We start from the raw sequence: 14,556 nt of genomic DNA, 5'->3' as shown, positions 1-14,556 counted from the left end.
AGTGCTCCAAACCATTTGCAATTGGCTTAGGGTCCAGCTGAAGCAAGACAGGTTTCCAGACAGCCACGTCAAGAAGCTATTAATACTGAGAAAAATCTCCACAGAGAAATAACTTTTTACAGCCTTCTGTCTGTGAGGCTGTTCTCCCTCGAGGTCTCGAATGCTAATGCTCTGTGACTTGGGATCAGGGTGGGGCAGCAGAGACCAGCAAGCCAGGAGTTCATCTTTCCCAATCTTGTTACCAAGCAGCCTGTGCTAAGCTCAGCTCAGACACCAGCTCGCTCTTCTCCGCAGGTTCAGAGTGCAATCCGAGAAATCTTTCCTGCATACATTTGCTGCCACCACTTTTTGGATGATGGAAGACCTGAGGTTCAGGCCAAGGACCACTTTGGATAATTGCATGCTATCTCTCTGCAACTCTTCTTATGTGGCTGTCCTTGTCTAGCCCAGCCTGGCTGTTTTATTAATCAGTCAAGTGCCCCATCTGATACCATTCTATGGACAAAAAGTACTGGAAAAAGAAAAATCTAAGTGCCAATAACTCCCCAAGCTCATCAGGGAACCCTAGGCTCAGCCTGCTTTCACTTCATGTCCAGATTAGGTTCTAATATTTCTAGTTTCTTCCTTGAGTTTGGATAGTTTTCCTCCTTTCTGTTTGGTGCCTTCTCTAACCCTAGTATGTTAAGCAAATGCTCCGTGGTTTGGAGTGTTTCTCTCATTAAACCTTGGCTCATGTTCTCTTCTGATCTTGCCGTGTGTGGCTAGTCCAAGTCCAACTTGGTCTTGTGGAGCTGAAATAGCAACCATGTGCCAAAGGGCACATTCTCCAATAGAGTTACCCCAACCCAAAGGATCTACCTAAACTCTCCTAACACCGGTGCCATTGAAGCTCTGGGATTCCTAAGTCAACAGCACCACCAACTTTCAGCTGTCAGCTTTGTCCTTAGCTTCATGCTGGCACAGCCTGTGCCATGCAGTGTCTTCCAGAGTAATTTGGCAGGAAGTTGCTTGAGAGTCACCAAACCCATGGCTCTTCACTTAAGTGGCCATGAAGACCTGGTAAGTTTCTCCTCTTACAGGGACTCAGATAGATTCTTCATCAATTGCATTAGAGACACAACCAAGAAAAAGTTCTGATGGCTTTTGCATGACTTAAATTTTCAGTAAACATTAGTCGTCCTTCTCTTTTCTAATGCCCAGTCAGGAAAATTGCAGTTCCAGATGCCAAGCCAACATTAGCTTGTATAACTGAGAGTCTCAGATTTGGGGCAATTAGCTCTTACTTTCAAGAGATCATTGCCCTTAAATACATCAGCCAGTGTTAGGTCTAGGTCATCAGTGCGCAGAATCCTCCAGCCCTACAAGAAGATCTAGAGTGTCAGGGGAGCTAACCTGTAGTCACGAAGGTATCTGTTTCTGCACAGTTGGGGCAGAGTTTGGCTTAGGAGAAACAATGATGATGGAGGATCAGGTAGAGTTGTGGGGGTTCACTGTGAGGAAGGAGCAAGCAAAATTCGGTAAAAGTGGGGATGGAGGAGCAGATAGTTTGGTGGAGAGGTCACAGCGATGAAGATGTCTGAAACTGTGGAGGGGGCACACAAGGATATGAATCTGTGCTCTGGTTAGCTCTGCTTGTCAACTGGGGATGGTTAAGTGATGGGTAATGCTTTGTATATGCTTGTCAGAGCTATAAAAACATTAATTTGGACTTCTACTTGATTAAATAACATACAGTCCATGAGTTGATTCATGAAGGGGTGGAGAGAGTGTGAAACAGAGGAGCACAGAGAAGGTTACTTTTCTTGTAAAAGGTGAAAGAACTTTGTCTAAAGCTAGACTGAGAAAGGCATAGGTTTCTTCTCCCAGGAGAGAAGCATGCTACACAGATCGAGAGCACCTGGGACCTGGAAGATACCGCTGAGCAGAGGAAAAGGCCAAAGAGAAGACCATTTAACTGGAGGGAAGAAGCTATACTGTGGAACGTCTGCTTCACACCAGGCCTGCTGCAGGTATCGTTCAATTCTTAAAGCGATTCTGAAAAATTAATATCACTCCTACAAGCACCACTGACAGACATGAAAAGAGGGGCTTCAAGAAGTTCAATAAAGCATTTAAGGTCACACAGCAAGAAGGGCACAGCCCGCATGTGAAGGTCTTTCCTCGACACCACTGGCTGGCCTTGCTAGGTGTGGCAAGAACAGAAGGCAGAGACACTCTAGGTGGGACACCGCCTTCTCTATGTCCAGCAGCCCAGACAGGAGACAGTCATGTACATTATCCATAGCTCTGTCCTCTCTGGGTCATTTTCTCTCTTTGGTTGGTCACACAGCGCTGCAAGTGTGAACAGCGCCCTCCATTTGACCAGTGTCTCTGCATTGCTGACTCAGACCCCAGCTTAGGCAATACCAACTCCAAAGTTGTGCCTGAGAAACTTGGCTGATCCGAGGCTCCCAGAACTCCCATCCTTACTACCTAGACACATTCACCAGCATCATGTGTTCTGAGTAAAAGCTTCTGTTACTATGACCTTGGGCTGGTAATAGGAGTGCAGGGGCAAGGGGAGCATGAATGCCAGCAGCAATCACATTGCTTGGTTGAGCTCACCCAGGGTGAAATAAAATAGAAGTCATTTCTTTTCCTAGTGGTGGTTGTTTTCATCATGATATGCAGCTAGGGGCAGTGGGAGGCACTTCCTGTACACTGCACACTGAAACTTCAGGAAGGATGCAGCATCCTGCTCCTGAAAACCCTACAAACACTATTCTTACTTGTGATGTCCAATAAAACACAGCCTGGAGGCCAACTGAAGGCTGAGAGGCAGAGGGAACACGGTCAACCAGGTGTATTCGCTGAGATTTCTCATTGGTCCAGGAGTCACGGCCCCAGCCTTCCTTATACAGCTCTCGTGCTGTGGGGCCTCTTATCAAAGCTGCTACGGACCCCAAATCCTTCAACACGGAGTACTAACTCCACCCCTGAGGTACGGGGTGGGGGCAGAATATCTCCTCTCTCTCCCTCCCTCCCTCTCTCTCTCTCTCTCTCTCTCTCTCTCTCTCTCTCTCTCTCTCTCTCTCTTTCTCTCTCTCTTACACACACACACACCTTCATACCTTGCAGCTCTGAAACCCAACACACCTGTTAGTACTCCCGTCTTCGCTTCCATATTTTTCTTTTCCTTTTTTAAATTAAAAAATACTTTTTATTTTATATACCAACCTCAGTTCCCCCTCCCTCCCCTTCTCCTGTCCCCCATCTCCCTCCTTCTCATCCCCCATCCACTCCTCAGCATGGGTAAGGCCTTCCTTGGGGAGTCAACAAGGTCTGTCATGCCAATTTCAGGCAGAACTAGGCACCCCTCCCATCCCACCATAGGGAATGGGCTCCAAAAAGCCAGTTCATGCACCTGGGATAGATACCCACCACCAGTTCTCCCTGCCACGGATCAAGCCATATAACTGTCACCCACATTCAGAGCACCTAGTTCGATCCCATGCAGGTTCCCCAGCTATCAGTCCATAATCTGTGAGCTCCCACTAGCTCAGGCCAGCTGTCTTTGACTCCCCATCATGGTCTTGACCCCACCTTGTTCATATGATCCCTGCTCCCTCTCTTCAGCTGAACTCCGGGAGCTCAGTTCAGGGCTTGGCTGTGGGTCACTGCATTTGCTTCCATCAGTTACTAATGTAGGTTCTATGATGGCAGTTAGGGTATTCACTAATCTAATTAAAAGGGAAGGCCTTTTCAGACACCCTCTTCACTATTGCTAGAGAGTCTTAGCTGGCTGGGGTCATTCTTGTGGATTCCTGAGAACTTCTCTAGCACCAGGTTTCTCCCTATCCCCATAGTTTCTCCCTACCCCCCCCCCCAATAGCATAAAGAAAATGTGGTGCATTTACACAATGGAGCAGAAAAATGACATCTTGAAATTTGCAGTCAAATGGATGGAACTAGAAAAAAACATCCTGGGTGAGGTAACCCAGACCCAGAAAGACAAACATGGTATGTACTCACTCATAAGTGGATATTAGATGTAAATCAGAGGATAACAAAGCTATAATCCACAATCCCAGAGAAGCTGGGCAAAAAGCAGGACCCTAAAAGTGACACACATGGTGTGGTGAGCCCCAGGAAGAAAAATAATTAAGATCTCCTGAATAAATTGAGGGCCGGTAGAAGGTAGGGGATGGCAAGTGAGGGATCAAGAAGACCCAGTTAGGGGAGGGATGGAAGGGAAGAGCGCAATGAAAGAAATATCTTCACTTCCATATTTAATTGTCCTTTCTGTGTCTGTGTGAATATGTGCAAGTGCCCACAGATGCCAGAAGAGGGCGCTGGATCCCCTGTGCCCACAGATGCCAGAAGAGGGCGCTGGATCCCCTGGAACTGGGGTTATAGGAGGTTGTGAGCGGCCAGCTGTGGGCATAGGGAATGCAGCTCTGGTCCTTTAGAAGAGCAGTGAGTGCCCTGAACACTGAGCCATCTCTCCAGCTCTCCATGTTTCATTTCTTCAGACTGAGACACTAGCTTCTTTTTTAAGAAGCCTCCAAAGTACACTCTTAGCTGTCACTTGCCATCCAGGATGTCAGTCTCCTTATTTTTCCCTCAAGCCTCCTCCTCTGGGTTTGCCCTTCATCTTCCTTTTTCCACTTCCAATTTTACCCTGTACTCTTGGCTTACAATCGGTCAGAACAGAAGCCTCTTCTCATGACTGGGTTGAGCATGTGTGATGCTCAGATGATCTAGGCAGGTAAACAGGATGGGCCTCTCATACGCCATCCAGAAACACAAGTTTCCTTTCGATCCTTGTTGCAGTCTAACCAGCATTATACAGAAGGAAAAATAACCCCTCTTTTCTTAGATTTGAACCCTGACATCTTTGTTGAAATCCTCAATACACACATGAAAACTTCAAACCAATAAAAACCAAATTTAAAACTATGGTGGCTAAGCATAATCCCTCAAAAAAAAGTAAGTAGCTAATTTACGTTATTCCCCTTAACTGGGGAGATAATATCACTGAAATTATATTTTATTTTTTTAAAAAAAGATAATAAATATATTTGCTAAGAAACCCTAAAGGGCAATTTGGAGAAAAGCCAGGCGATGGGTTTATAATCTTCCCATTTTCAAATAAAATGCAAAAGAAAAAAATAGCAATCATTTTAATGAGCCTTTAAATAAACTCTTGGCTACAGCATTCAGCAGTAATTTACACAGGGAAGCACATACATGTATCTGCTGAGAGAGGGACTTCATGACTAAAGAGTGAATTTCCAAGAATTAGTCTGGGTTCTTTTTCCTTTAAGTGATTAGTTGAATCAAAACATGCTTCAAGGCCTCCGCTTAGCTGGGTCACACTTGCAAAGGAAGACAGGAGCTCACAACCATTTCTTCCTGCAGTGGTTGCCCTTCTTCTGATGTCTTAGCCCACGGTGAGACCTAATTCTTTCTCTTGGGGAGCAAGGGAGACAGACGGGAGTGTTTTCTGATTCTCTCCCTGGACACACCAGGAAGAAGCAGGGCTGGACGTGGACTCAGGGAGCAAACTCACACCCTTCTATTTCCCCGATCCTTCCTGCCCACGGTTCCCACAAACACCTCTCCTGATACATTGTTCCCGCACTCTAGTAACTGTGTTAATTTAGGAGGCAAGAAAAACAAGGTGCTTGTGAATGAACACAAGAGAAACCATTCCTCTCCATCAGCACAGAGATCAATTTCACTCAGACAGCCAGCAGGTTGGGTTTTAAAAGACAGGAAAGACATGGGGAAAGCGACGGTGGCTCGTGGCTCGTGAATGAGGCACACCTGGGGCTTTATAAACAGCTAGGCTTCGGGGAGTTATGCTCAGTCCAGGACGGTCTGGAGGTAGTGAAAGAATGATTATCAACTCCGGTCCCAATTAGAAGCATGGTCAGGCAGTGGGCTCTCTGGAAGCCTCGTTTCTAGTCTGGAACCCTGATCTAGCAATAGCTCGTTGCATTCTCACGGGGCAGCCTAAGTGTCATGGCCTCTCCCAACATCCACTCTTCACATGTGGCCTTTCTTATCACCTTGAATAACGATACAAACTGAGCACAAGAGGTCAAAACAACTGTAGTCCATAAATCTTATTTTTTTAAAATAGTGTGTTAACCCTCTCTGGCTACTCCGGGCATCTGTCGTCCCACGATGGCAGTCATTTGGAGCACTGGAGGAATAAAAACCACCACCTGACCCGTGTTCTCCTTACTCCCGCGTGCCCTGGGGTTTGCATCTCTAGGTCTGTGTGTATGGTTGACATGTGTGCATCTTATGAACCCAGGAAGAATTACACATTTCTGAAGTCACAGCCCTCCCCCCTCGGATGCTTTGCTTGGTAGACGCTTAGCCCAGTGCTTCACAAGGACAAGCAGCTTCGACACATCCACTGTTTACTGTGTGACTCTGGTACAAGGGACGTTAATATCTGTGAGCGCAGGTGTGACACTCTACTGCTCAGTCTCCTCATTCCCCCAAGACTATCAGGAGATGTGGGCCAGGGAAAGGAGGAAGCCGACAGTTCTACATTTCATTTTCTGTTTTCTATAGGGGTTTCTCGGGTTTATCTGGAGAACAGCATGGACCTATGTGACCAGTTGGTCATGCATACAACGCCCCTTCAGCAAGCAACCTGACATAGGAAAGCATGCTCACTGGAAAAATCATTTCCGCAGTGCATTCTGGGAAGTAATTATCCTTCTCACTGGTAAATCAATTAAGGATGGAGTGTGTAACACACCCCTCCACCGCCCAAAAACTGCTAATCCTTCCATACTAATGAGCAGAAAGCCTCCGGTAACCTCAGGTTATTGCTGCTATCACAACAACTCCAATCCTCTTGAGCTCCGGACCCATGGCAATGTCAGCCAATCAACAGGGTCAGAGAGAGCAGAATGGAGTATCAGACACCTCTTACCAGCTTTTTTTTAAACAAAGATAAATGGGGACCTGCTTGAGCCTTAGTTCCCTCATCTGTACAGGAGAGATAAAGCTTTCAGACCCAAGTCAAAGAGGTCTTAGTTACTATAGCACTGAACTGAGCCCAGTGCAAGGAAAGTTTTAGAAGCTCCATAAAATAAAATCATAGTTCTATGCTGATGTCAGATCCACTACACACACACACACACACACACACACACACACACACACACACACACTACAGTGACTCAGCCACATCCTTGGCAGTTACATCTGTGTATTATCCTTTCCATTTCCAACACTGTCCCTAAAGGTGCAGGTGGCGGTGGCTTTTGAGCCTGAGCAATTAGACCACAACATGCCTGCAATTCCCTGTCCATTCAAAGGTTCCTTCTCTGAGAGATTCACAGACAGGAATGAAGCATCTCTGGCTGGGAAATACACAGCCATCAGCCAGAGCTTACAAAACACAGGTCTGGTAAACAGACTTGACGCTGGCACTTGTCATACTGTGTGGGCCCGAGGACAAGACTCGAGTGACAATAATGAATTCTGAGGACCCAGGGATGTTTATTTCCTGTAAGGGGAAGAAGAAGTTGCAGGCTGGCACTCACCAGCCTCCACCCAAACAGAGCCCTTACATCAGTGGGGCAAACCTTGATCTCTCCAAATCGAATCCACTATCATTCATCTTCCAAGTGCCAGGCTCAGAGACATCCTGCAGTATTGGACTACCAGAACAAAGTCAAACTCCCACACAGGTGGTGAACTAATTACAGTGAGTGTCAGAGAGACAGAATTCATATCAGATGGAGCAGGGAAGGTCAATGTTGTTAAAATAATTCCGATGCCACCATATCATTGGCCTAGAACAATGAAAGACGTTCTAGGTATCTTACCGATTTTCTCACGCGGAATGATGACACTTGCTATATAAAAAGGTAGCATCCTATTCACACCCTGTGAGGAAGACCACACTGTAGGCCTCAGAGATTGACATCCAATAAGCCTTATCCCTCAAAAGGTCCCACTAGAAAGTTGTTTACAGATCCATCATTCATGACAATGGAGCCATGGGCAGCTGACTAGAGTCTGCTTTGCCATCGCACCTGTTTGCAAAGGTCTGCAATGATGAGCAAACACTGGACATAAAGCTTCCCCGGAGGACTGAACCACAGGTTCCATCATCCCTGCCTGAGAGTGTGACTGAGAAGGAAACACACACACACAAACACACACACACACACACAAACACACACACACACAAACACACACACACAAACACACACACACAAACATACACACAAACACACACACAAACACACACACAAATACACACACATACACACACACGCACACACACACACACAAACACTTCTGTCTTTAGCCTAACGGCTTAGGAACTATCAAGTTTTGGAGAATTTCTTGTTCTCGAAGAAGAAAAAATGCACTGACAAAATTAAAAGCCGATGGTTACTTTTATGAGGAACTTTATAAATAAAAGCACAATTTACAATTTCGCCGGGGGCAACAGATCTCATCTGATGGATTCACAGCCTCCACGGAAAGCAGCGACCATCTGTTGAATAAATAACTCATTAGGTAAAAAGCAAGTGCTTCCATGAGATTAACCGAAAAGCCTGCTGGAGCCCACCACCAGTAAGAATGGAGAGCTGAAGATAATTTGGGAACTGGGAGCATCAAAAGAATCTTGCTTAACGCAAGCTGGGAAGAGAATCCAGGGAATGACGGGTTGAAATTTCGAGACATATTTTAAAAGGAATCTGAAAAGTTGAAAGCTAAGATGTTTCATCCCACCGCTATAACTACAGTCCCGAGTTCAAGATGAGCACCGAGGCAAATGAATGCATTCCCTCCTAGCAGCTTGTCAATTTGCCTCGGTGTAGAGATGAGAGATTTTGATTAAAGGGAATATTCTGAGCACGGCAAGCCACCGTGTGCAAGGTATTTGCTTCACTGACAACCGTCAAAGGTCGGAAGGACTGCACGGGAAATGAAGCCCACTCCTGGGAGCTGAGTGCCATGTTAGAATCAAAGAGTCTTATGTCTGTGCGCCTTGCAGAAGCTCACTCCCAAGCCTAAGTGGGGAAGAAAGAGGGCTTTGCAAAGCCACTGGAGAATGAAAACTGAATTATGAGAGAAAACTTATTAGAGTTTGAGAGATACTGAAATGCCTTATGATCATTTTAGTTCCGATCCACCTAACAACAGCAGAGCTGTGCCAGCTGGGGACCGACCACGTCTCTCTAAATCCCATACGCTGTATAGTACTTGGCTCCTAGGGCTATCTACCATTTCATGGAATTAGGTCTCAACCTCCCCTTATCATTCCATGGTGAAAGCCTGACCTCCTATGATTTCATCCCGGCCACCAGTCAAGAGAGAACCAGGGAGCTGGCAGAGTCAGAGCGGCCCTCTACCTCTGAGGTAGTACTTGATGTTCAAGTAGAAGAAACTAGGAAACACTCCTTCTTCCCTTGATGGAAGAGATTCCCTGCAAAGAAACTGCTGCCCAATAAACAAACAAAGAGACAAATAAATAAAAATAAATAAATAAATAGATAGATAGATAGATAGATAGATAGATAGATAGATAGATAGATAGATAGGCAGGCAAGAAGGAGCCTAGAGAAAGAATGAGCTCCAGAGTCTAGCTGGGTCCCGTTCAAGCTAGAGTGTTAGCGAATCTCTCTGAGCTTGCATCTTTTCCTCAATAATGGGGTAGGAATGGTTTCTACCCACAGGTTCACAGTAAGTAAAAGTAAGACATGGAAAGGCTACAATCCTGTCCACAGCTACATAATTTCACAGGTGTTGCTGTTATCATCATTTATATCATCATCATCATCATCATCATCACTATAAAGACTCTTGTTAACATCGTCGCCTGCTTATGGGGTTCCCAGTACATGAAGTCGGCCCTCCACGAGTGCTGTCATAGTTGCTGTGTTTGTTCTCAGCTCGTGGCTGAAGCCACTCTGCTACCCGGAAGGAGAATACAGGAACTCCCGACTCCCCCTCTTACCTTCCTTTTGTTGGTGGGGTTGACATAGAGGTAACTGAGGACAGTCTTCAAACCCACTTTGTCATTTAGTTTTTCATAGGTTGTGCCATAGTCCGTCGACCTGCAGAAAGACGGGAGGACAAAACAAGAAGGGAGAGATTGTTTCATCAGATGAGGGATTGCATTTCAAGGGAAGCCAGGATCCCTCCTCCCAAACCTGCATCTTTGTTCCCAAATCACATGAATGCTTGAAAATGTTCCTCAGAGATAAAAAGCCCCATTAGTTTTAGAAGAGCAATTAGACTAATGCATCGTCTTCTTCCCCAGCTCGCTCTCCTTTGCTCCCAGCCTTTCTCCGAGACCTACTTTCGTGCCCTTTGTGAAGCTGGGTGGAGGAAGAAGCTGCTGGAGACTGCCTGCCTTCCACGCAGCTAACTCCGTGCCTCTGAATGTGGTACTGGGCAGCACACAATTCTCACCATCCAGCCCTCAGTTCTACCTGAGCGTGAGCCGCAAAGGGAGATGCTAGGGTTTTCCACCAGAGGGGGATGATGGGGTTTTCGGCAGACACTGCACTACAGACAACTTCACACACACCCTCCACTGAACTTGAAGCAAAGTTGTCAGCGACGGGAATTGCCCAAGAGCCTCCTGGGACCAGAGGACAGAGGAGGCGACAACAGGAAGAGGTTCTGATGTCTTACACGGATGGGTACATCACAGGACAAAATCCAATGACAATAAACTGGCAAAGTGGTTCCTCCTTCTGACTGTGGTACTATTTGTTACCTGCTCCTCCCTTGACCCTCATTTCTGGCAGACTGACAGATGCAAAAACCACAGAAAGGCTCAGAGGATAAAGTAGATCAACCCACTGGCTTATCTTCTATGCTGGATCTTCCTCTTCCTTCCTCCTCTTCCCCACTGGGAAAGGGAAAGTGCCTAACAACAGGATTCAGGAGAACAGACTCCCTGCCACACTCTATTCACTCTTCGACCCTCTATGCATCTCCCTTCCTAGCAGACAATCAGGATCACCAGGCTCCCCTGCTGTGTTCAGTACCTCTGTGGTTAGTCTTGAGACTCTTCTCCAGCTGAGCTTTTGAAGCATTTATAGGTCAACGCACTCTCTCTGGCGTCAGCTGACCTGTGAGTGTGAAGCACTGAGCCTCTTGATTTCAGTTCTCAACCTGTCTCTACGACTCCTCTTGACTTTGGCTGTCTTGATAGTAGAGTAACTACCTGTCCTTAATTTCTCTTTAATCTTTTATCCATTCTCAAACTCTAATATGGTCTGACTTGGCTCATAATATTAGCCTGAGAAGCCCATGGGGTGACCTATAAGGGTTGTTGCCATATGAAGAGGTTCTCAACCTGAGAGTCATGACCCTTTGGGGGGGTCTTAAGACCCTTTCACAGGGGTTGCCTACAACCATCAAACAACACAGATATTTACATTACAAATCATAACAGTAGCAAAATTACAGTTATGGAGTAGCAACAGACTAATTTTACGGTTGGGGTCACCTCAGCATGAGGAACTGTTTTAAAGGTTTGTAGCATTAGGAAGGCTGAGAACCATTTATGGCCTGAAGTTTCTCCACCCTTCTTCCTCAAACCATTCAAAGTTCCTCTGCACAAGAATGAATTTCCCTATCCTACAGACACCTACTCTGCATACTTCTTTTCTAACTCTCTGAGGGTGCTATGGCTATTTCCTTTATGTTCTACCATCTAACCCACAAGGGAAGCTCCTCAGGATCAAGGAATTCCACAAAATGCCATGATAAGATGAAAGAGAGAAACCACAAGGCCCTCTGTTCCCACCCCCTCCCCACTCTCCCTCCACTTCTCTTTGGGAAAGGGCAGGTCTCCCATCAAAACAGCATGGCATATCAAGTTGCAGAAAGACTAAGCATCTCCCCACGAATTAAGGCTGGGCAAGGCAACCCAGTATGAGTAAGTCCCAAATGCCTGTTGAAGAGTTGGAAATACGATTCTTTTCCATTTCTGTAGCTCTTTATTTACATGCCTGGGACAAGTAATTTAACCTCCAGGAGCCTCAGGTTTCTTACCTGAGAAATGGGGATAACTAAACCTCAGGAAGTAATTGTGAGGATATAGAAATAACAGCACAGAAAAAGAGCAATAAGATCCAGGGGAGAGAAATAATATGAACAAATTAAAATGAAGAGATTTTTGTTCATTTCTCCTTTCTCAACAGGTAAAAAACATGGTGTTACCCAGTATGTATACGTCACATGTTCACTAAAGAAATTCCTATGGCATTTGAAGTCTCTCCCTGGGATGCCATCTCCATATTTATATTAGTTCTAGTAACATTAATAATCAGTCGTCCCTCCCCCCGAGAAGCTGGCTTGCTCTGCTTGATCTCAAGACTACCATGGGCACAGAATGTGGGGAGCCATTTCCAGTCTTTCTCTTTGCCTGTATCTCTCAGCATCAGGTCTATCTCCAAGTCTTTGTGATTCTGTCTCCAAATAAATTAAGTAGCAAGCATCTCACCCCTGTGCACATCAATGTATGGTTCATACGTGCATCCGTAACAGTCTTCTGCTTGGAGGGTGCTCTCATTCTTCTCCCTGATACCTATCCTCCATGCTGGTAGGAGACTATACTCCACCCACTCAGCTCTGTCAACCTCACACTCCAGTGGAAACGACCCACTGCATGCACACAGAGCAGCTTCATTTTCCGAACTTAGCCTTTGAAAATTTGGTTTCCAACATCCTTACAGAGCCCATCACGAACCATTTGCACCTCACGGCTTTCTTCCTGGCTTCCCTGAACTCTCCTAGTCATGCCCCACATTTCTACTACCCTCCCTGAAACAGACATCACTTATTTCCTCTTAATAAATTTGTCTCCAACGTTCAAACCTAACTCTAATACTATCCATCTTATGACTTTCCTACAGGGAAATTAATCACAATCCCTTTGTGGTTTTTCTTTCACCTTTGAACGTATTCCTCCCTATTTTTCTGCCTGCCCAATTCTTTTATACACTTTATTACAGGACCGCTTCTTTGACTTGACCTCCCTGCAGGTAAGCAACACTTCATATAATTGCTCCAATGTTCCATATCATGCCTGGCATGATGCAAGTGCTAAATGAATTGGTTAGAAATGGTTTGCTTTGCATTTCTTTCTGAGAATAAATGAGTGAACTTGTCCAAACCTACTCACAAAATTCTATCCAACTGCTAAGTATTAACAGTAACTCAAAACACAGCCATCCTCCTAGAGATCATACCTGATGCTCTGGACGCTGGCATGATTGTCATAGACTGCTGAGATCCAGCAGCGCTTGCTACAAGGGAAGGACCAGTAATTCACTCATATTAGAATCAAGGTTAAATACCGCATCAGCCTACCACCCTCCAGGGCAGTGTAGCTGACAAATTACGACATCCAAAGGCAATAAGATGCATGCTTTTATTAACTGAAATAAAACATTCTCTAAAGGACTTGATCTACGCTTCTTTCGGCACAAAAGCAGCACTATGCAGGAAAAGAACGCTGGTCATGGAGACTGGCAACCCAGACTTTAGAACTGAATCTAAAATGCATACTGATGCATTGCCCTGGATGAGAATTTCTCTAAGCCTGTGGAAGAAAAACAAAACAGCAAACAAACAACAGCATCTTCATCTGACAATGGTTAAAAGGATGAAGCCAGTTTTACTGAGGACCAGTATGATGAGCCTGAGGGCTAGAGCAATGGAGTTTTGCCGTAGGGAAGAAGAGATTTGGCTAGATTCCAAAAGCAACAAGGAAAATTAGGATTGATAGCCAAGAAGCAGAGTGAGGATCGGCAGATGGAAATCACAGAGACGGTAGGGCAGCTCCTTGCTAAACAGACTTAATCAGATTATTGCTGAATTCTGGCCAAGGGATCAGCTATAACCCAGGGATGGCAGAGTCCACAGAGGCAGGAGGCATTCCCGTAAACTGACCGACTGGGATTCCTGTTCAATTTGGGCTCTTGAGAGCATGTTCAAGGTCTTATTACAGCACACCCCTAAGGAGCTGTCCACAAATGGATGAAGGGAGAAGATTCTCCAAGCCCTACTCTGTTATTAACACGAGACATTTAGCTCAGATCATTGTATACTTCCTTTTGGACCTTAAATTCTATTATCATAACAACCAAGTTCTATGCTGTGTTCCAACCAGAGACTTTTGCCATCCTTTCTATAACAAGCATCTTGTAAGAGCTAAAATCTCAGGGCTCCCCACATGACTGATGTCACAACAAACTCCCTTCTAGAATCCAAATAGCCCCCATCAAAGGCAGCACGCTCAGCACCATGCAGCCTCTCCTTCTACACACCACGAACAGATTCACACTGACTTTGCTCTTTTGCAGAATTGGCTGCTGAGGGAAGGGACTTCCCAACAAAGGATGTTCTCTATAGCTTAGCTTCCTCTAGGCCTCCGGCAGTTTCTGCTCATTCAAGTTGACAGAAAGAAGTACCCCTTCATGGAAGGTACCTCAAGAAGCCAGCAAGCATGTGGAATCAAAGGTGCCCTTGACTCTGTCCTTTCCAGCACGGCTGTGGCATGTCGCC

General features: G+C 45.6%; 1 protein-coding gene across 1 annotated transcript in view; it reads right to left on the bottom strand.

Annotated features, from left to right (window-relative positions):
- Positions 1-14,556, bottom strand: part of Sorcs3 (sortilin related VPS10 domain containing receptor 3) — a 628,415-nt gene that overhangs the window by 322,558 nt on the left and 291,301 nt on the right. The window contains exon 3 of the mRNA XM_038331480.1: positions 9,986-10,085. Within this exon, the coding sequence (XP_038187408.1) occupies positions 9,986-10,085 (100 nt within the window). The remainder of the gene's footprint in view (positions 1-9,985; positions 10,086-14,556) is intronic.

This window comes from Arvicola amphibius, chromosome 1 (assembly GCF_903992535.2).
Source record: "Arvicola amphibius chromosome 1, mArvAmp1.2, whole genome shotgun sequence".
Lineage (NCBI taxonomy): Eukaryota > Metazoa > Chordata > Mammalia > Rodentia > Cricetidae > Arvicola > Arvicola amphibius.
Note: the sequence above shows the minus strand (reverse complement) of the source record. Positions and strands in the feature narration are given on the sequence as shown.